Source organism: Pleurodeles waltl, chromosome 3_1 (assembly GCF_031143425.1).
Source record: "Pleurodeles waltl isolate 20211129_DDA chromosome 3_1, aPleWal1.hap1.20221129, whole genome shotgun sequence".
NCBI lineage: Eukaryota > Metazoa > Chordata > Amphibia > Caudata > Salamandridae > Pleurodeles > Pleurodeles waltl.
In genome coordinates, this window is record NC_090440.1 from 1,296,878,947 (window position 1) to 1,296,902,918 (window position 23,972).

Genomic DNA, 23,972 nt, shown 5'->3' on the forward strand with positions numbered 1-23,972 from the left:
CTATGGGAAAGGTAGGCTATGCAGTAGTGAAAACATTTAAGAGTTTCACTACCAGAACACAAACTTAAAATTACATGTGCTCCTTTTTAAAATACACTGCACCTGGCCCTCTGGGCTGTTCAGGGCCTAGTCATCCAAGGGGTGACATGAAAATACAAGGTTTGGTTGGCCCCGGCAAAAGATTTATTTTGCCAGATCGAGATGGTAGTTTAAAACTGCACACACAGGTTGCAATGGCAATCCGGAGACATGTTAGGAGGGCTACATAAGTGGGTGGCACAATCAGTGCTGCAGGGCCACTAGAGCAGGTCCTGGGTACATGTGGTACCAGTCTAACAGAGGCTCACAAGTAATTTCAGGAGGTCAATTGGGTATAGGCCAATTCACCATGTTATAAGGAAAGAGCACAATCACTTTAGCACTGGTCAGCAGTGTTAAAGTGTGCAGAGTTCTAAGGCCAGCAAAAAAGAAAATGAGATCAGAAACAATTTGTAGGGGTGAAGGCAAAAAGTTTGGTAGGAGAACCACCCTAACAGGTCTAACAAGGTGGGTCACTGAATTAGAAAGGAGCTTCTAAAACTTCAAAATCAAAGCAAAACCAGCACAAACTAGCATAAATGCCTGGTCATTTAGTGAGCATTTTGTGCACTCCAAGTAAGTAAAAATGAAAGTTATGTAGAGCCTCTTAAAATGCAAGGTGGTATCCTGTGGACGTGGAGCACTTTTCCAATGGTTAAGAACGGAGATGGTAAAACCAAGGTCCTATTTTTCAATAAAGTTATTAAAGAAGCATAAAACCAATTCCATCTGCGCTCCAAAAGATTAAGGTGGGCACTGCATGAAACCACTGATTCCTATAATTCTTTAACCCAGGAACTTCCAGCTAAACCACTCAGAGGTTATCGGCATGTACAGAACTCCGCCACACAGCTTCTACAAAGCCCAAAACAATTCTGCCTTTACATGGATTACAGTACTGCTCGGAGGACTATCAAATGACTTCAAAATATCAGCACTGATGTCACATTTTCGGTCCTCCAGGTGAGGAATCTTTTCCCTCACCTCACTGAAAATCACGGTATTGTTCTCTACTGCAGGCCTCCTTATTCTAGGCATTGGCGTAAAGTAACTTGAGACGGGCTGCAAAGTACATAGAGTCCCCCTCTGCCATAACTGCAGTCAGGCAGGGCCCCCCCACCCCCAACCTGTGCGGGCTATTACACCAGTGATTCTAGGAGGTATGTTTTCAATAACAGGGTCCACAGAAAAGGGATCTCTGAAGCAGGTGCCGTATAAGGACGCTCTACTTGCACAATATCTTTCTATAAATTTTAGAGAGATGCTAAAGATCATCACTAATAGTACTCCAAAAATTGCTTAGATAGGATAAGACTTCTGCCAAAATGTCACCATAAAAATGTGAGACAAAAAAAAAAAAAAAAACTGCAATGTAGACCTCTGGTCAGATCTAAATTATAGCAATTACCGATTTAGAAAGTCTCACTAGCATTCAAACATTGAAACAACAATTTCCACTCATAACGATGCATGTTCAAGCCAAATAATTATTTTACACTGGAAGCTTCAAGCCTACTTGGCACTGGTAACTGGTGTAGTAATTTAAAAAAATATACATATATTATACATAAATAAATTATCATTTACACATAGTTAGTGGTTGTACTCTGCTCTATTGGTCACAGCAAGTTGCTTTGCTGTAAATCATAGGCAAGGGATTTGTTTAGAATACCACCATAAGATCCAGAAACACCCAGTTCCTCTATGTACTTTGACACAAAGCTAACACATACACCCTCAGTTCTAAAAGTGTTTCGCACGGTTTGTTGCTACTTCAAACTCGCACACTACCAAGAACAATTTTACTAGCTATGCACCCAGAAGTGCTTCAAGCCTCGCCTGGACTCAGTGGTTATACTAAAAAGGTACTACAAAACATGAAGTCTGTTACCGAGTGCTATACCTACGACCGAACTGCACCAGGCAAACTAAAGTCATTCATGGCAAGAAAATGTAGTACACTAGAATTTACACACACACACATTCGCCTGGGCCCAAAACACTTCATAACTTCCTTAAAGAACGTCCAATACTTAGCAAGTATTTCTTTAAGAAGCACAAAAAGCGAGTATGGTAAAAACCAGACTAGTCACATGGTTAAAGAAGCACATGTTTTCGTGATTTAGGGAGGAGAAGGTTTACCATCCAGTAACTTTCTCGGGGCGTGCCAGTGATAAGGGACATTCCTAACAGACTAGATTTTCAGAGCTGAAAGGGCAAACTGGAAATACCAGAACTTTGAGTATTTCCTAAACAGAAGTCAAACTGTCCTGGTGGAGAAGCTGGCGGGGAGGGGAGGCAAAAGAGGGCATTAAGACAACCAAGACAAACAGGATGTTCAATTGAGCGCGGCCGTCTAAACGGAAAATCCCTAGCTTCAAACATATGGGTCCCCATTCCCCCACTCTATTTAGGAGATCAGAATAACGCCTCCCGAGCTATCAACAAGTCACAGGTAAAACCAGGTTAATCTGTATTGCGAAGCTGTATTTTCATCTTGGTCGCACACAAAATAAGATTAGACAGGCCCGCCTACATTGAAGAAGAACACTAAGACCAGCGAAAACAGAGGAAAAAAATCCACACCTAAAAGCAGCGCCAAAGTTCTAAAACATGTTAAAGAAATATAAAAAAAAAAAGTATGTGAAACAGTTTAGAGCAGCAGGATTTTAGGCCACGTTAACCAGGTATGAAGGTGATTTCTAATGAGAAAGCTACGTGAAACTGCTTTTAGAAAAGCAGTTAGAAAGGTACTACTAGCCGATGGGTATAAATCACGCCAGGCCTACTCCTCTCATGGCTGTTCCACTGACCCACACCAAAACACCCATTGGGAGTTAGTTTCACAAAAACAGAACACCCTTGGGGCAACTATGAAAAATAATACTCCAATCACTTCTAGATTTTACAATATGCAAATCATAGCTCTACTGCCAACAACTGGTTTGTTTGTGGGCAGGTTGGAGGGGAGAGTGGCGTGAACGATGCATGCAAAAGAGTCTCTACAGGTAAGAGGGGAAAATACAAAAGGAAGGATCCTGAAGAAGTCTGTTTAAATACAGTCATAAGATATTGGGTTATTAGTTGGGCTGTGAGGCCTGTGCAAGTATTAGGTCCAAAATGTTCCATTACAGGGGATCAAGCATCCCACTTCTGCACTGGACTCTCAGGGTAGCGAAGCAGACCAAGTCCTAATCAAGGGGTTGGTGTGGGTAGTAATCACCATTCACTGGTACACAAAGGATGGCCCAGCCAGTGATTTTGCTTTGGAAAAGTGCATTTATTACACACACTAACAAGCTGTGCACATTGATTAACAAATGTACACATCAAACAGATTGAAAATTCCTTTGGTGACAGTTTGAAATCACATTTGATCCTAATGATGCCCAAAATTGCAGTACTCCTCCACTTATACCAGATAGAACATCACAACAGAGGGGTATCACTTTGAATAAAGCAGGCCTCTTGGCTTAGCCAGTCAAAGGTCATCGCATCAATATATTAAGCAAGCCTACTGGCTTTGTCAAAAGGCTCAACATTAAAAAGCCAATAATACACATCAGAAAAGAACCATCCTGTCAATGGAATCAATAAACATTTAAATGTAATCATTACTGTCAATAAAGGACCAAAAAAGTAAAAAAATTAAATCACTGTCAATTATAGATTGTCAATGAGCCCCTCTAGTCCTGGGGACAGCTGTAGACTGATTCCTCGGTCTATTAGGGCATCAGGGGGGTTGTCCTTCCTACAGTCCATGGTGTTGTCACGGTCACAGTCTGGGCCAAGGGTTTAGCGTATGCGTGTTTTTCTCTCCTTAGACTATGCTGCCCACTTTTCCGATTGTGACTGCTGTCTTGCTAGTGACACAAAAAGGCTGGTGTTAGAGGTCCTTGTGTGTGCTGATAAAAGCCCCTTTGAAGTGTGATCAGGACAGGTTCCAACTCCTTCCCAGCCATTTTGTCAGGGAGACCCACTCCTTTTACACCCAGGGCACTTTGTCAGGCTCTAATACACATTTCCCACTTGGGAAGCCATGACTCTCCCAGGTAGATGTAAACTCCCAGAAACTTTAAGCAGAAAAATGCCAACTTTTTATCAGTGGCATTTTCAAAATAGTAATTGGACATCCAACCTCACTGTTAAAGAGGACTTCAAATTACAATTCAAAAAAACACTAAACAGTATTTTTCTAGCTGTTTTCAATAGGAGTATAGCATTTAACAAACGTAACAATATAGCCCAGTGATTTCCCAGGGCAGCAGCCAGCCTTGCTACAGTGAAGATATATTTCTTTCAGAATTTTTCATTTTAAGGACATGTTTATCAATTCCTCCATGTCCTATTCTTAAATAATCTGCCCTCTGCCCTTACAGGCCATAACGCCTACATATGAGTGACATTAATGTTTAAAAGGAAGGCTTAGACCTGTCATAAAGGGTACTCTGACAGGCCAAATGTGCAGTTCGAAAATGCCATATGTGAGTTCTATTTGGGCAGCTATAAGGCTGTGTCCAATTGTAGGCTTTTAGGCACAGCTTGCACCTGTGTGCACACGTGGAACCGGCCTAGTGCTCGTTACACTAGCTGGATCACAGCAGCCTCTTCTTAAAAGGCGGACCCTGGAATCAAACCTGTGCAGTCCATCTTGCCAGCAAATTACTGGGAGTGATACTCGGGTAGAGCGATTGACCAATCAAAAGTCCAAAAAAGGCGATCGAAGAGCAAATAAAATCTGGGAGTACTAAATAAGCAGGACCCATCTGCAACCAAATTAGAATAAGACTGCTCATTAGTTCTCAACTGAAAGTGCCCTTAATTAAACCACACCAGTTTCTAAACTAGGCTTAACCCACCAAGCTATTTTACAAGGGGTCAAATTAGGTAAACTTTCAGTATCATTACTTGGGCTGACAAGAGTGCTAGAGTGGATCCTTGTCCCCCCCCCTCAACCTCCATCCCTACCTCCTACAACTTTGAATCTAGCACAGTGTGGACTAAGAGGAACAGAACCACCTCTCCTCTTGTGTCCCCTGAGAACACAGATTAATGCTTGTGCCAAGGGGCCATTGACCACACCCAGCCCCTGATGGACTCACCAGAATCCTGAAGATAGGCTCTAGTCAGTCTGGGTGGAAGGCCTTGTGCTTGGGCCTGGAGTATGCCAGGTCATGCAGCCACCCCTGCTGGAAGCTTCAGGAATCTTGCAGTTCTACCAAACGTGCAGAGAGAAGGTGGAGCCACACGCACATAGGCATGCAGCAAGAGACTTGTGTGCAGGCTCTGTTGCACTGTAGGAGCTCAACTGTAACTTTAACACTGCCCGAGAAGCATGCAGGACTTCGAACTGCAACTGTGGACCTGGAAACTTGGAACCATCGACAGTAACCACTGGATGCCCTTGGACCTCCAAACTGTTCTACTACGCAATATCTGTCCATCCTCATTCCCCTAGTCAACCAAAATGGAAGTGGTCTAAACATGGGGAAGCAAGAAGCACAAATAAGTCCCAGAATTTCTCAAAGAGAGATTACACACACCTACCAATCTAATTTCCACAAGAAAAGCATTTTCGTGTTTTGCTAATAAAACTTTGCGCAGTTTGACAACTTTTCACAACATTTTCAAAACTAGTGTCATGGTCACTTCAGGTGAAGTCTGGAAAAGTTCAGGGTGATCTGTCTAGCGAGGGCTAACAAAAAGGGTGGGGGTCCCACAATGCATTTTCTCCATGCAATTTTACATAGGGCTTTTAGACATGACTGCAGCCCAAACCGCTAGATCTTCGTTCAGAAAGTTTTGTAATTTGGTTTAAATCCTTCAGTAGTCTTGGAGTTAAAGAAAAAAAATATTTGAATAATCCAGGGATGCAGAATCTTCATGGATCCACTTGCAGATCCAAAGGAAAAGCAAGGACCCGATCGGCTGGTTGCAACCTGAGAGGAAAGTTGCGGCCTCCATTTTCATTCTGGCATTGGGGCGTGGGGGAGGGAAAAAAAACTAACATAAGAGGTCAAGATACAGATACCTTGACCCCATAAGAGAGATGGGCATGTCCCCAAGGGACCCCTCATGGGCAAAAGTTGACCAATTTTTTTTTTTTAACCAATCTGCAGAGTCACTGTGGTGCTCAGTACGGCACCCCAGTGTAAACTTGTGAAGGATCCACTGATCCAAAGAAAAAGCAAAAACCCCCAGTAACGCCAAAACCTGCTGCGCATGGCCAGAGGTTGTGCGCGGCATGGGGTTTGAAGCTTTTGGGGTGGTTGGCTATAGGGCCTGGCCAGGTTCTGTGGCTAACCTCCGCTGTGCATGGCCAAAGGCCAAGCATGGTGGTGTTTGTATTATTGGGGTAATTGGATATTAATTTAAGTAAAAAAATAAAATAAATAAAAAAAATAAAAAAAATTACATCAAAAAACTGTTACAGGGACGTTATAGTCAAGTTGACTTTTACCCAAACAAAACCATGGAAATTCAGTAGTTATAGTTAGACTTACCCCAAGAAACTAACTTGTGCCTTTGAGTATCTTCACGCCACGAGTTCTAGTTTAACAGAAGTATAACTAAGTATAGACAAAAGCTCTGCGCACAGTGCAAGTAACTTAGTAGCATGGTTCACATCCAGTTTCACAGGCTCCTGAAAGATTCTGCTCAAACTCGCATTTTTTCTGCAAGCAAAGGTAACCTATGAATCTTATGCTGGAGAAAGCATAAAATTAGGATAACCACACAACCTAATTGTGAGTTATGCAAGAGAACAATAAAGTCAGACCCTAATTAACACCCCTACATCTGTTACTCTATGTGCTGAAACCTAAAGATGTTTTGTAATGCCAAACAATGAATGGGTTGCTGTTGTACATACTCACCAACATGCAGTGTCAAAATGAATGAAAGACCAATCCAAAAGAAAACTAGTGATAGCTTTCACCAAGTTCACAATATACATTTTGACTTGAGCAGCTGTGAGAGACTCGAATGAATTTACAAGGGCTTAGGATTCTCCCCCCCACCCCCCCCCCCCCCCCCCCCACCCCAATCTTGCAGATCCGAACGTAGTGCCATCTATGTTAAACAATGATCAGCTATATTCAAAGTGTCTGGTTTGGGCAACCAATGCACTCTAATTTAAGATGCAGGTGTCTAGTGTTCATGTCAAAATGCTAGCAGATAAACCCCACCCAGCCCATCTCCTTCCAAAGAGAGGAACCAGTAGTTAACAGGCCAAGGGGTCTCAAAGAAACAAAGCAATTGGCCATAAAGGCCTGAATGGAATGCTCCAGTTTAACAAATACTCTCAAACATAGCTACCAAAGAGGATTCAGTGTAGCAGGTGTAGGTCTAGAATTGAAATTGGGAAGTAGCTTGTGTATGAAATAAGGTTTAATACACTGCAAACATTGCATGTAATGGTTTGCTACTGTATATAAAAGAGTTAGAGAAACTAACGAAAGTGTACTTCCCTCAGGAGGATGTTAAGCATCCACCTTGTTCTTCAACAGGTGGAGAATATATTTTCTATATATCTCTATCGCTATATCTATACACACACACACCAAAATGTTCAAAAGCACGACGGCAGACTACGGTGGGGTCGTGAGCCCCTAAATTTCACTCAATCGTTCCTTTCAAAAAAAGGAAAGACCACAGTTACTTGCTTCTCCAAATCCACGTATTTAATCAGGCAAAAATGAAATACAGTTTCACCATCCCGCCCGACGCGTTTCAGGAGACCTTGTTCACGGGGAAAAAAAAAAAAAAAAAAACACACAACACTTCTGTGAACAAGGGAGCAAGGTCTCCCGAAACGCGTCGGGCGGGATGGTGAAACTTTGTCCATTTCATTTTTGCCTGATTAAATACATGGATTTGGAGAAGCAAGTGACTGCGGTCTTTCCTTTTTTGAAAGGAACGATTGGTTGAGTGATTGTGTGTGTATTATATATATATATATATATATATATATATATATATATATATATATATATATACACACATACATACACACATACATACATGCATACATACACACACACATACACATACACACACACAAACAGAAGCATTAGAATGTTGCCTAAAAATAGGCCATAGTCTTGCAGTTTAAATACAACAAACCTCACTTTTGTTAAATGCTGACACTGTAATACCAAACACCCATATATTTATGCTCCGTCTCAGCAAAAACCTCTTTAACCTTACCCCATCCGAGCAATAGCCAACTAATCACCCAAAGTAAGGAAAAATCATTAGCCTTTTGGCAGCCTCTCAATACACAAAACTCAAAGATCTCCCTGGCTCTAACACAACCTGTTTTACACTAATCTATACAAACTACCTCAACAATATGCAATGAACCTACTTTCTACTAATCATCCTCAAGAACCAACCTAAGACCTAATCTAATGAAGGTCGTAACAAGAGCGGCACGTTAGACAATGTGTTAAGATTATATATAAAGTAGTAATATAGTATACAAATGCAAATACAAATCAAGATTTCAATAAACTGGTTTGAAAGGGGATTTAATAAACTTCATAACCAAAACAGGCTGTGTGATGTTGACAGAAGTACCCCATAGAGCATTTGCTAATTAACAATAAAATCCAATTAATAGCTTTAATTGATATTTCTGTTCAATATATTAGTTTACTGTAGAATAACTCAAGCGGGAAAAAAAATTGAAGGACACCCAGAATATAAGATCTCAAAAACTCAAATATTACATAACAAAACATTGCTTACTGCGTCTCATGTCATTAACAGTGAACAAACCAGCATAATGATAAAATAATGAGAATAAAAATAAAAAAATCAAGTAAATGGTCTTGGATTCGTAACAGTTTATATTTTTGAAATATGCCTGCAGCAGAAGTGATTAGACAGGCAACTATAACAGACATTCTAGCCATGAAAAAGAGCACCAATGTAGTAGACTGGGAACAAACACACCTTTCATAGTTTATTTGCATTTCATCCTTCAGAACAATGCTTCCCAACCTTTTGACTTCTGTGGACCCCCACATTATCAGTACTGGAACCTGGGGACCCCCACTGAATCATTATTGGAATCTGGGGACTCCTCCCCCCCCCAGTGAGTCATTACTTAAAGCTGGGGACCTAATCTGTTAATATTATTAAGTTTGTTTTCTAAGCAGCCGCAGACCCCCCAGGGATCCCCAGACCACAGGTTGGGAACCACTGCTTTAGCACATACTGTTGTCAGGGTGCCTAGATAACCCAGCTCTTTCATGCTTTGTAGCCATAGCGCCTGTCTCCATCCCATCACAAAACAAGATGGAGGGATTAGCAGTAAAAGGGATTAGTAGAGGTAAGGATACAATGTTGCTGTAATCATGCCCATTAACATGGAGAATGTGTACTAAATGTCCATTTCACAATGTCACAAGTATTAAGGTACTTAATTGTATTCAGTACCTGAAACTCAATGGAGTTTTCAATTGAAACTGATAGATTATTTTCTTCAAGTATTTTCTATACCCAATTACTCTGTATGGCGGGAGATCACTGACTGGCGGACTTGGCTGTCATTAATATCTGATCCTTAAAGCATTGGGTCCTACCATGATGGATCCAGCAGGTAGCTATTTATCCCTATAGATGGACCATTTAAGACAGCGTGAACATATTGCACCTTGAAATTAGTATAAAGGCCTCACAAACAATCCTGCCAACATTCAAAACAAACAGGGGAAAAAAGTTTGAAGTTACCTTTTGATAGGAACGTCTTTTTTTCTAGCCCTCAATACCTGCGAGGCAACACTTTTCAGCATTATACCAGATTCAATCAACTGGGGCACAGTGCAACGCAGTAGTTATCACATTGATGCACCATACAGCTTATGTATACTATGGTTAAATAAGGTTCCTAGAAGCGTGCCAACAGCAATCACTTTCACATTGCTGCCATAAACGATTGTTAACATGCAGAAAAGTCAGAATGCACTGCGCACCGGATCTATCTTAAACCAATGTACAGGAGGGATAATAAATCTTTTTAAAGAAGGGTTTCTTGGAATAAGTGTACTCCTTTGGTTGGTGAAGTTGATCTAGGGCAAACTAATTGACAGATACAATTAATTGAGCGTGCTTTTTCAACCCAAAGACGACAGGCAGTGTAGAACTCCTACTGAAATGCTCTTCCAAGCTCAAGGAGAGCATCCAATGCCCAAGAAGACACTGAACATGCTTCTTTCTGACCCCAGCGCAAAACAAGATGTGAGGAAAGTACTGTTGGGGCTACAGGCAGTGACTTGCTTGTAGCAGAGCTCGGCATCCATCCCACATGAGACAGTCCCTCTGGACTTTAATAATGAAAGCATTCTTTCAAATGTTTCACATCACATGCTCCAATGCGGTCTTGGGCTGAGTGGATGCATGACACCTTTACACTAGTTTAAAGGATTGCCAAAGTCGTAGGTGCATACATAGGTGAAACCAAAAGGGAAAGTTAAGAAAAAAAAAAAAAAAAAACATTCAAGACCAGAAATGTATATTGGCAAAGGAAAAAAATAAATAAAGGAGGTTATCCACCCTTTTTTAAATAGGGATTTTGAACAGAGATAGCGACCAAAACTACTGGACGGAATTACACCAAATTTGACAGAAAAGCAGCTCTGGTGGTGGGGTCCCGAACTTCACAACGATAAAAGGCATTTTTTTCCTTTATTTTACATACAGAGTTGCTGTGTGCACGCTGGAGGGATGCACGTGGCCCCCCCCCCCCCCCCCTCGAGGAGTGAATGATGGCCAGGGGACCACCACCCCCAGGGCCCACTCCTGCTATGTCCCAGGGTGCCCACCCCAAAGACATAGCTGTTTGCAAACACTCTAGGATTTATTTAATTTTAACAGTTGGACCTGTCAAACAAGTCCTGCGGTCAAAGACTGAAGCTAGACAGATGAAATGCTTCAGCAAACAGGGATCTGCTGTTAAAAGCAGCTCTTTGCTTGCTGAAGCAATGGCACAACAAGGGAAGCCTTATGACTTCCCCTGCAGTGACAGATAGCCTGTAAAGGGCATGTTTAAAAATAAATTAAAAACAGAGGGACCAAGGAAGAGCCCTTGTGGGCTCCCCCACGGTATCAGATAGCTCATAAAGGGCTTAAAAATAAATAAAAAGACAACAACCTTCACACTGAGCACTTTGAGTGAGTCCAGCAGTCCTATTTTTTTTTTAAAAAAATTACGAATTATTTTAAGTTGTAAAAATTATATACATTTTAAAAATTGTACAAAAATCTCATTACGTAGATCATACATCAAAACCTAAAAAAAAAAAACCAACACACACACACATACACACCCCCACACACACCCAAACACACACCCTTTTGTATCCACTCCGACCTACACAGCCTCTCACCCACAGATACACCCTCTCACACCTATACTGAAACCCAGAAAGGCCACAGTCATCTTCCACTGTGCACGGCCAAAGGGCTGTGCACAGCATGGGGTTGGGCTGTTAGGGGTGTTGGCTGCAGCCCACGTCTTGCAAGCAACTTCCACTACATGCGGGGGTGATTGACATATAGTAATGAAAATTGCTATGTTAAAAAAAACATTAGAAATTCAATTAAAAAAAGCCAACGGTTTCAGGGATGTTAGTAAGGCTCACACTTTAAACATACAAACCCATAGAAATTCAAAAGTTAGAATTACCTCAAGTAACTAACTTGTGCCGTAACTGACTCGCACCCTCACCATACACTGCTAATCACTCCACAAACTAAGGCATTCATGCCATCTTTGATAACACCATTGATAATATCAATGCAATATTTTTAAGTAAAAATGGTTAGGAAAAAAAATGCACGATGGGGGTGTGAGATAGTTACCTTAGGGTATGAGTTATACTTGAGGTAACTAAATATAATTGGTGAATTTCTATGGTTTTGTATGTTTAAAATGTGAGCCTAATTATAACATCCTTGTAGCCTTTGTTTTTCTCAGTGAAAATTATATATATATATATATATATATATATATAAATAAACACACACACACACACACACACACACACACACAACCAAATACACAAACAGCAAGTTCATACAATACTGAATAATTTGCAAACAAAATATGACGTTCTGCTGTAACATTCTATCAATTCATGGAGCTGGAGGAGCATGAAGCAGGGGCCATTGTTCCTCTTCAAAACAAGGTGCACGAGTGTGGAAGAATGCAAGCCTTGCACAAGCGCCCATTAGTCCCCATTGAGTAAATCCATTTCCAAAATGCACAGTATACTCATTTTACACAGCTTAACTGTTAAAACTAGTTAATTCTGCAAGTAGACGTAAATAAACGTCATGCAAAAATAAAAAAAACAGCTATCAAAATGTTCAGAGTGTTTAACTAAAAAGCTTTGGAAAACTGATGCATTTGCCGATCTGGAATACATACCTTCTACAGGAGTAGAGACACCTACAAGTACTGCCTATTCCCAAGTGAAATTTCACATTTGGGCACATCACAACAGGTTCAACGAGTTACACGAGTATTGAATATTCACAACCTCCTCCAACATGAAAGGAGGAATGTTAAAACGGGACTGAATGCCTTTATACCTAAAACCTCCTTTTCAGTTTCAGGGCCCAGACCTTCGGATTGGTTTGTAACGTCGAGTAATACATAGTCACAGTATTGCCGGCGATTGGTTAACTAGCCTGCGGTTATAGCTGCAGATTAGGGTCCCAGTGCTAAAAGCCACTCTCTCATTTACATGATGCCACAGTGGGTAAAACAGGAAAAGAGTACACTCACGTGCCTTCCTGAAACTAACGGGGGAGCAAAAAAAAAAAAAAAAAAAAAAAAAAACACACACGAAGCAGAACTTACCTAAAATTATCTAGCAATCAAGCCTACTGGAGGAAGCTTGCGGATCCCAAACAAATATGAAATGCAGCCTAAGCTGCAAGTGATTTTAATATAGCATGGATGATTAAAACGCCTTTACTCATTCCCTCATCATAACTTGTAGCACCCCATTTTAATAGATACTCCTAGTAAAGGAATGATGCTCTTCAACAACCAAACTCCTAAACGAAGAGCTTACTATGAATAGCTTGAAAAAAGTAGCAATAGGTCCAACGCAACTGCAATAGCAAAACAGAACTAAAAATATAGATGTCCTTGGATCTGAATTCACATAACAGTTTCGCCAGGGTCAACCATTACATTCCTTAAAGCACATGTAAATACAAACACAACGGAATATAACAAACCTATTTTGCAAATCTTAAAGACGGGAACTAGAAAAAGACCCAATGTGAATTTCTCCTTCACTAAAAAAAAGGTACACTTTTTTTTTTTTTTTTATCTGGCTACTGGCCATGTTAGCCTTCAAAGAAGATTGCCATCAATTCATCAAAAAAAGTACAAATGCACAGAGATTGGACTTTGAATCAGACCAATTTATTCATTGGCTGTTATGCTTTTCATGGTTTGGCTGGGCAGTCCCATCAAGGATGTGGTAGTTCATGGATGTTTACATTGCCCCCAATTGTGTTCCCATTAAATTTTGATGACTGGGTATCAAGTGGTCCTTTTACTATACTAGCACCACTGCGCACTCTTAAGTGTTTACTTTTCTGACATGAAAACATGCAATTGCTTGTTTATGGAGTTTGATTCGAAAGTTTGTCTTGTTTGGATCTCTTACACCATCATATAGCCACTGTGTTATTTAGTAATTGCTCTTGCACGTTTAAGGCTTTGATAATAAACACATCAACTACTCGAAGATGGTAATACATTTATTGGGTAATGAAATTACCCTGGTCTTGGTATGTTACCAAGCATATTTGAGTAAATTCAGCACAAAGAGGCGAGGCTGGAAGGATGACAATCACTAGTATAATATCAAGAAAACAGCACATCAACGTGCATTGAGGATGAGAAGTCTAAACTACTTAAAAATGTAATAAGAGATGGAGAGAGCTGTTATCGCAAAACAGTAATACAACAAACTTCTAGTTGGGTCAAGTTTTCCGCAGTTTATTTCCAGCTCAGACATGGATAAATCCCTTGGCTTATTTTCCATTTACTCCCTGGGAAGTCCGGCACCTTTCAAGGGAAGAGAGGTACTTAGTTGTTCAAAGCAGTACAAAGGCCGCTTCCAATGCCATGAGGGGCACACTTTCATGAGACTTGGAAAAACCTATGAGCAAAATGTTCAATGACCACACGTTCACAAGTTTGTCGGGTGCTGAAGCATTTTGCTAGGCTATCTCCCCAGTAAGATAAACCTTCCTGTCCAAACACGAACTTCCTTGAATTAAGTGATCAGATGTTAGGCCGTTTGTGCATTTTTTGAGACCCGTAAATTACACTGCCGATACCTCGTCCCCCCCTTCACATATTTGCTGGGTTGCTCAAATCTCACACACTTCTCACCTTGGTTCAGATAGGTCAGGCTTTCCTCGTGTAGTTTGACAGCTGGCGAAGTTGATGAGCACAGCACGTATTGGAAAGGGCTTAGTTTGCTGTGATCAGGTGACAGCTGTGGCTCCTCTTGTTTGAAGACTGGCAGTGCAAGGACATCACTGAAATAGAATGCTTATGGTTAGTTTCCCATAATGTTGTATGTAGTACTCACACACTGAAGTGCCAAACGTGTACACATTCCTCCATTTTGCAGGGATAGATTTTAACACAAAAAAAAAAAAAATTAAACACAAACTTTCATCTCCCAGACAAAGGTCAGGAAGAGATTATTTTGCTTCCAAAAAAATAATGCAGACGAGTCGCCATTACATTTAACCAGTTAGATTTGGTCCTGGCTGCTCACATTTAAAGAAGCAGTTGAGAAGGCGTTAAATACATACAAGGAGACTGGGAGCATATTCAAGCTCATCTTGCTCTCCGGTGTAAATAGAACTGACTAGAAGGGAAAAAAAAAAAAAAACACACGAGATTTTAAGGAGTCCGTTCTGAATATATAATTTCCCCTCCTAAGGTTTTTCGATTCATTCACGGTCAATAAACAAAAAAGTATGCAAAACAGTGGCATATAAACCTGAACATTAGCCTCATATGCCGATTTCATTGGAACTTTCCATTTAGATTCGAACTGCACTTCTTTTCTGTAACCTGGTGGCATTTTTTCCCAAGTCTACAAAATGTTATACCCTAGTTAGACTGCTATAATACGGCATAGCAAGAATGAATATATAGCTATAAAGGAATGTCCAACACCTGTACCTAGTCCGCTTCAAAATATTTCGGTCATTAACAAAGGTTTGGCTAAAATGTGATTTCTCTAGTATCAAAATGGGCAACCAGTTTAAAGTCAAATTCAAAAGTTTCATTATAAAAAAAGAGATTAAAAAAAGATGTATTTCTTTAAATAAGTAAAACAATAATGAGCTACTAATTATTACAAATGGACCAAGCTAGTAAACTGCAGCACATTAATTAAACAATGCCTTGTACGTTTTGTTGGTTACCATAGGCGCACACCCCGAAAAGTCAACGAGCAGGAAACACTGCAAACCATAAACAGAATATTTCACACATGTCCAGAAAGGTGAGTTTTCCACTTTGTATGCATAAAAAGGCCTGTTCAGTATCAAATTGTGCATATTCCTACTGTTAGATTTCCATCTTACTGAAAATGGTACAGGCAAGAGAAACGATAAGCTCAGCTGTATATATCTACTAAAGATGTACATGTTTGACTGATGGTTATTTTGACCTTCAGAGATGTGCTTTGTAAGGAGGCTAATACGGCGCAGGTCTCCCACACTCCTCCTCTTTCAGACCCCAAAGATATACCACTCAATATGATCCTGTTCGTAGGCTTCAATGACTACTTGAGTGTAACAGAATCTTTTGGAATAGATATCACATCCATACACAAATCCTTACTTCGTGCTATGCAGTGGCTTCCTTCACAAGACATTTATTGAAATAATGAAGAGGGGCCTTTTGCAATCAGATTGCTAAAATGTAGTCTACTCTTCTGGAAAATATACTGAGAAAAATAAATCGACCACAGAAGTCCAAAAGTAAAAATATCTACGCAGTGGTGTAGAGACAGGTTAATGATCTAATTGAAAAGGTGATCTGGATATGCACCTAAAGAAAATTAAGTGCACTTTCTTTACTTGAGGCGTTCACCAACCTTACCCAGTAAACATGTTTTTCAGGATATGAGAATTAGAATCCGGTTTCCTTGTGTATTTGTTGGATTTTTCACAGACCACCTCTAATCACCAATTTGTTCATTAATATTCCCAGTTTGTGTGAATAGCCAGTTAACACAGTCTGCTTTGTGTTAACAACAGAGTCTAATATTTTAAACATTGTTACTATATCCCTAATGTCATGATACAGTTCCTAAATTATCACATTAAAGCTTAAAACTGACACCCAACCTTTCAAGATATTAAAAGTACCCTGACAGCGCCACTAAAGGATCTACTTCTACAAACACTTAATACGCCTCATACCTTATGATGGTAGAACTTTGGTCACGGATTTCCTCTACTAGTATTTTAATGTACAAACTTGGCTAGGGGGAAAGCTAGACACCATGCAGAAACAGGGAACGTGACATATTTAGTTGTCAAAGGATATGAAAATGCAGGATCACGTACCATGGAAGCAGGGTGCTGATGGCAGGACCCATTTCTATAATCCCTGCCTATAGGCAAGAGCAGCAGAAGCCATAATGGAGGTCGACTTAGCTGGTGCTCATTTATGAAAAGGCTCATTAGTTTAAATGCATCAGGACTACAGCAAAGAGACTTATGTGGATCATGTTATCGACATATCTATTGGACAGTCCACCCCCGTCCTACAAAAAACAAAAAAACAAAAAACAAAAAAACGGACCTCACACAATCTTTTGAAGGGAAGCCCTAGAACAAATGCAAATGCTAGACGTGCAAAGAGGATTCCTTGACTGGTGCATGTACCCTGTACTGGTGTTCTTGACTGTTCAATGATGGCTATACATTCAGCATGGAGTCACTGTGTACTGAATAGATGGCAAACATTAAGACACGATGCTCCAAATTATCATCCTTTGAGATCAAAAAGGTGTAAGTGCTTGCTTCCAGTTGTGTGATCCCATTAAGTGAATATTGTCACATGTGTGTCCCAAGGTCCAGCATATTAAATGCACGCTGCTTCCGTACAACAAAGACCCTGTACATTTTATTTTGAAATTGAAGGAAAACCCAGCAGGATTCCTCCCAACACACCCTTTATAACTTTGGATACATTCCACATATCTCATGCCGAGGTGTGGGAGAGGCGTTGTCCCGCAAGTCACCGTGGTGCACAATCCAGAGATGCATTCCAGTTGCACATGGCTCTCACCGATTCCCTGATGTCACTCGATGAATGATGTCAGTGTAATTAGAGGCAGTAAATTAAACTAAGTCAGGGATAGAAGGTATTACTGAACAATACCTTAGACATTCTCCAGCACCATTCAAAGACAAGGATGCCTATCTGGCAGTAGGCGACACTGTTTTCAGTGTCTAGCTCTTCCATAGTGCACACTCCGTCCTACGCTTTATTTAGGCTCAAATGAACACCTAATTATTCCCTTGGTTATGCGTAGGCAGCAGCTCGTCTATCATTTTCTCTTTTCGCTTTGAACTAACCGCTTCTGCGTTTCAGAAATTCCACAGATCACTCAACTAAAACCTATCAACGGAATCTGTAACAGGTGAGAACATGGTCAACTACCTAGGACACAGGTTTTACCAGTTACTTGGCTTCATGGATGGCAATTTTTTATTTATTTTTTAACACCCTTCAAAATGTGGAATTATGCACATTTTCTAAAAGTGGCAACAATGGATTACAAAATGTGACAAGTTTTGCATCAGAACAGCACGCGTCAGGCCTCGGGTGAACAGCGCACTTAACTCATCAGTTTTCGTGTACATACTCAATGCAAACACTGGGCTTTTGGTTCCGTTCCATCCCAGATGCGTAAAACCCACTTGCGGTCTCTTTTAGCCAACGTATCTGCTGCACGGCATCAGCAAGTGAAAGCATTTTAATAGTATTGTGTAATGAAAAAGTATGCATTTTGAATGGAATCACAAACGTCTACCAGAATTAAAGAATCAGTTTTAAAACCCCTACAAGAAAAAGAAAGTCAAAAACGCCATCCCACGTGACTTCGCATAGACGCTGCTGGACCATCTTTTTTCTGCATCACTGTCAAAGAATCTTTATTCAGAGTCGTGCTCTCAGCACTTCACTAACCAACTCACACGCACTCAATGAGCGTCATTAGATTGCATCACAAACTATCAATACTGAAAGGATATACTGTGGCGATGGCGGACCGGGTGAGAAAGACTTCAAGCTCAGCTGCTGAGCCCAATCTACAAACGATCGTGACAGGGTTCATGCTCGATGTTGAAAGCCAATCACCAAAGAGACGGGTGCCCCAGTAGTCTCGTTCAGTAGCCCAGGACACGGAGCTGTGGGTGGTGTAATGACTTCCCTGAACCTCTTCCTCTGGATGGTCGAATCATTCCCGGAAGCATCCCACTGTGCTGTTTTTCAGCACTCACCCTTACAGGTGAAAGGCCCAGCAGTTATACCAGGGCCGATCAGGAAGCGCCTGGAAAAATAGTCCTACAAAAATTCCTCTGCACTCTGTATTCAGGATACCGTGGACAATACCCAAAATGGTGCATGGAACACCCACACTATTGGGAGCTCCAGGTCATAGCCCTCGCAGAGCTGCATCTCATCATGCACTCCTACCTTGTGCATGAGCATAAAGACAGTGGATGGGGAGGAATACATGAAACAACCTCATCTTCGATGCAACAGAGCTAGACTATGGAAGATAAAGGGGCACCAGGAAAGAACAGCCTGGTCATCTGGCTTAATATTTTGCTGGTCAACAACCTATTGTACCAGCTAAATTGACCAAGAATCTTGAGACACTTTGGAGAATGCTGTGGATTTTTGAAAAAAAAAATCTAGCAATGGCTCTTGCGTTGCAATGGACCCCTCAGCTTTTGTACCCCTAGCTAATCTTTGCCTGTGACCTTAGCCCACTGCTTTGCCTCCAGCAAACGTCCTTTTACCCAAGGTTCGTGCAAACCTGACATTCTTCTGACCTTCAGGATCCGGGTGTATAGATTGAGCAGCTCCTATATTACATGACCAGTCTGACTGCATTATAACCTCAGGCCATAAATGTAAGTTAATGAATATGTATTAAGCCAATCCTCCATAAAGACCCATGACTCAATTGCACGATCTAAAACTTGTTTCAAAACTTCCAGAAGTGATTAAAATAGAGGAGTTTAGCACTTCACCTCTCTCTCCTTCGAAACTGAAAAAGCTGAAGTAGTTTTGGAGGCCATACCTTTGAAGGTAATTAGTGTTTTTTATTTAGCAGTTTTAAATAGCGTGAACTCTATCTGAATGTACTGGAGCACTTTACATGAGCACCGATTACCTCAGGCAAGGTCACATTCCTGTTTTGTAATCAGGAGGAGATTAAGTGATTTGCCTAGAGTCAGAGGATGTTGAGCCAGCACCGGACTCAAACCTGGTTCCCCATTTCTATAGTCAGCAGCTCTGGCCCAAACGCCACATCCCCGATTTGCAGGCTAGATCCTAGTGCAAGGAAGGTGGGATCCAAAAGGAGGGGGCCACAGAGACCTTCTAAAAGACGACATGTAATGACATGGTGTTTTGAGCACATCCTTTCTGCTTTGACATTTAGCAACCAAGAACAGTATATTCATGGGGGAGTTTATTTTAAGCAAAAATAAAACTACAAAGTATCATGTAGTCCCATCATTAAAGTCAACAGCACAGTGCACAAGGCCACCCTGGGAGCCCTGCCAAAACGTACACTACCCTGATCAAAAAAGGAGAAAAAAATATGTTTCTTCTTTTAAAGAAAAAAAAAAAAAGTCTCCACATTGTTTTGATGTCATTTGAGTGTCAAGTGAAGTGATCAGTCCCTCGCCCTTCCCACCCAGCAACCTCATACAGAGGTTAGCTGCATCAGAAAATTAGCATGAAATGAGACGAGCAGGCTGAATCCGCTTCCAACAAGCTCTGGAACTGAAGTGTCCCCAATCCATCATCTTCCTCAAACTGCCCTTTACTGTTCATCATTGTAAAATGCTTTCACCACCCTCCGCTCCAGCTTGTTCTCAGAAAAGTCAGGCAGACAAGTCTCCTAAGGCTATTGAGGTCTGGTGGCTAAAGTCCATGATTGGATAAGAAGACTGGAGTTGTAATGTAGTCTGACACTGGTAGACCATGTGAGACCCTGGAAAAATCATCCCTACCCTGTGCCTTTTCCCTTTGTTAAGCAAATGGTCATGTGTTAAACATGCTGACCGCCAGATTTAAAGTCAAAGAACACCTAACTTTTCCTTTAAGTCTTCATGTGAGTGGGTTGGCACATCTGTAGAGTCCGCATTGTTTAAGAGTCAAGAATGTGGAGGGGCATCTTGATCCTCTCGAGGCTTCACCTCGATATCATACCCAGGGCTACCCGGATTATGCAGCAGGATTGACTAAATTATGTTGCACATTTTGGGACAGTATTGCTTTATTATGGTGTCATTTTTGCACATTCACACTGTCTGGGATAGGGTTCACCTTGTTACTACTGGTTTTGCGCCCAAATACAACAATAAGCAATAGTGACAAGTCAACCCTTGAGAAAGGCCTTCCACCGTGCATCAACTGAAGCTGTTTTTATTAACTGTCGAGTCATTGAACTAGAACGTTTTTGGTTAAAACCGGCTAATGATGCAGCGGGTGATTGATTATATGAGAACTGCAGCAAATCCGTAACTATGGAGAAAATATCTGCTAACCTGCATAAATCCACTGGTAATAGCCCTCCACACCCCAGGGTAATATATGACATTACACTCTGCATCACCATATATAAAAGTATCATTTTCCAGCACGCAGGGACAATGCCTAGCGACTGCTATATTTAATGACCGTAGGCTTTGTCGCTTTTCTGTCTCACCGATGACGACAGGTGAGCAGATTCTACCCTTCCAAGCTCTGCTAGTAAGACAGATATTTGAAGTGAGCAGATTGAAATGATCTGCCACGTTGCAGATGTAGTCCATGAGAGGATGCAGCTCTCCACCTAAACAAAGCATGCCATCCAGAGTTCTCGAAACTAGTTCACATGATTAATACAGCAACTCAAACCAGCAAGAATTCGGTTTTGATCCATAATACAGAGCATATTAATCTCTGCGGGACAACACAGTTTACTTCACAGCATGCTGGTTTTCATAGCGGTATTTAACAAGCATTTAGATTTTAAAAAGTAATCTGAGCACAATTTGTTAAAGCTAATTATCAAGGTAACATCCCAATAATATTGTCCATGTAAGCAACCAGCTGGTTTCTTGGCCATTGGATCTTTGACGTATTAAGCAGTGTTTTTTCAAGTTACAGTGTACCGGGCGGATAAAAAGGAATTTAAACTCAACTTTATCAATAAACGTTTGAGTACTTCTGCTAGTAAACTTTTCAAATTAGATTCTATGGGGCCTCAGTTGTTTTAACTGGCATGGCATAAATTCGGTTTCAAAAACGTAGCTTTTTAAGAAGCGAAACAGCAACTCTTTAAGCCAACCAGCAAGACACAACCAAATATCCTTCTGAAAAATATAGGGTAACAGAATGGTATAGTTCACATCCCTTGGATTTCTACCCACTAGTGTGTGAGTCACACCGAAAAACAACCTACAGCTAGAGGCACGAATGTGACCAAAATTATCACTTTTCATTTTAAAAATCTCCAATGAACAAAGTATCAAATACATTTAGTTATGCTGTGTAGGCCTTTATTCCAATTGTGAATGATAATCCATCACGGATTAAAGAGGAGCATTAGTGTTCAGCACATCATAATGTAATATTTGTATACAGATTCGGGAAGCCACTTGCCTCCAGGTCAATAAGGACAGTGTTTCCAGTCTTTGGAATATTAGCCTAATGTCTTATGGGAGTTGTAGTCTTGTTTTGCTTCCATTAGACTGACACCCGAAACCAATGATTCCAGGTCAAAAGTTCATGATTTACGACAGTGTTCATAAATACTGGCCGGGAATGAGGTGGTCACCTTAGTACAGGTGATTCCCAAAGAGTCAGGCCAGTTTATAACAAGCTCCTCGCAATTTCCTAAAATTCATACAGATTACTGGGACACTGGAATGATACCATTTTGCGGTTGAGGATTCCTCTACAGAACTATGGATTTGCCACAAAGTTTATCAACTGCTGTGTAGGCTACATATTAACAAAAACAGTTGTTGCTAGCTCAAAGGGATCAAAAGTTACTAAAAACGTGACTACATATATTGCCCTGCAATGGAAGGTCATTGGTAAAGGTTGACCGACTCCCCTTTGCTCCTTATTTCTGTATTTGGATATTAAACTGGTACCATTAGGGTGAAACCTTTGCCCAGACAGTATTAACCTATGTAAAAATTACAAAATAAGGAAGTAATACTATCAGAAAATGTGCCACATTACACTGCATAATTTGCGTTTTTCTTGGAGCACCATTTAGTTAACTCTGCCACATAAATTGTTACTCCCCAGAATCATAATTCCAGTGGCCCTGGTGGGTGGTAATGAAATGTAGTGGTGCCTGAAGGGACACTTCAGTCCTAATATGCAGTTTCAAACCTCAGCAGCAAGCATATGAACAACAACGAGCAGAACTTGCATGAATTCAGAATTTATCAGAGAACAGGAACATTTCAGCAACCATCCCTTTACGCAGAAATTTGTTTAGTACACAGGATAATGATCAGTTTGGAAAATACATATGTGATGAGACATGATGGATGATAATTTAGTGTGATAGTGACATCATTGCCAGGGAAAATATTACATATGTACAGGGACGGTGAGCACCCGCCAGGAAAAGATGGAATGGGTAGCCTGCTGAGATCCACCAGACAGCAGGCAGATTTCTGGACGACCCTGATGCAAGACATGAGTGAGTTGAACCCTGTTCATTAAGGTGTGAAATCCAATGGAGAAACCAAACCACATGGAAGGTTTTGAAGCAACGGAAGTCATGAAAAGGCTGAAAGAAGCTATGCAAGTTTGTGAAATAAATGGAGGGAGGGTCTGTGAACCAAGGCTGCTGTTGGGAGTTTATAAAAAAATGGAATGGAAAATCAGAAAGCGGAGAATGCAATGATAGTAACTGAAACATGAAGGCAGTGACTGCAGTTGCATGCTGAAGTAGACAAGCACACAAAGCTTTCCTACTGGGGAAGTCAGGAGTCACATCAGGATGTCTTGAGGACACCAGAAACTGGGGAACAGAGCATCGAGATGCAGGTCTTCCACACAGGGGTACAAAAAGTGCAAAGAAGAGACTGCATCAGCAAAGGAGACCATGTGTAGGGATTACGACATGAGGACCCAAGACTGGACCTAAGGGAGTGTAAGAACAGTTTACAAGGAACAGTAACAGAAAAGAAAGAGGAGCAGACCTCTCCAACTGCTGCTCTGGGGAGGGCTAGGACAGGAAGGGTTGCTCACATTGTAAACACAAACTCCTGTTGAAAGCCACCATGAAGTGAAAAAAAGGGGGAGTGAGGAAAGGGTCGACTTGGGTGTGTATTGATGTGATGTTTAAGGGTAGTTTCAAAGTCAGATTGCAGATGGCAATGCATGAGTTTGCAAGAGAATTAAAACAAAGTCAATTAACAGTAGGCGTTGACAGTTTTGGTGGAAAGTACGAACTGCAAATGAGGTGACTAGATAGTGAGATTATGTCTCTTGCTGCTTTTTAAGGTGGCATGGTCATGACCATTCTTAGTAGAAAGGGGACTGATTAAGGCAAAGTCAAAAAGCAGTT

At 41.0% G+C, this 23,972-nt stretch overlaps 1 protein-coding gene across 2 annotated transcripts in view; it reads right to left on the reverse strand.

The window, feature by feature from the left end:
- Positions 1 to 23,972, reverse strand: part of TFCP2L1 (transcription factor CP2 like 1) — a 71,020-nt gene that overhangs the window by 42,191 nt on the left and 4,857 nt on the right. For both annotated transcript variants that reach the window (XM_069224624.1, XM_069224625.1), the window contains exon 2: positions 14,507 to 14,655. In XM_069224624.1, the coding sequence (XP_069080725.1) occupies positions 14,507 to 14,655 (149 nt within the window). The remainder of the gene's footprint in view (positions 1 to 14,506; positions 14,656 to 23,972) is intronic.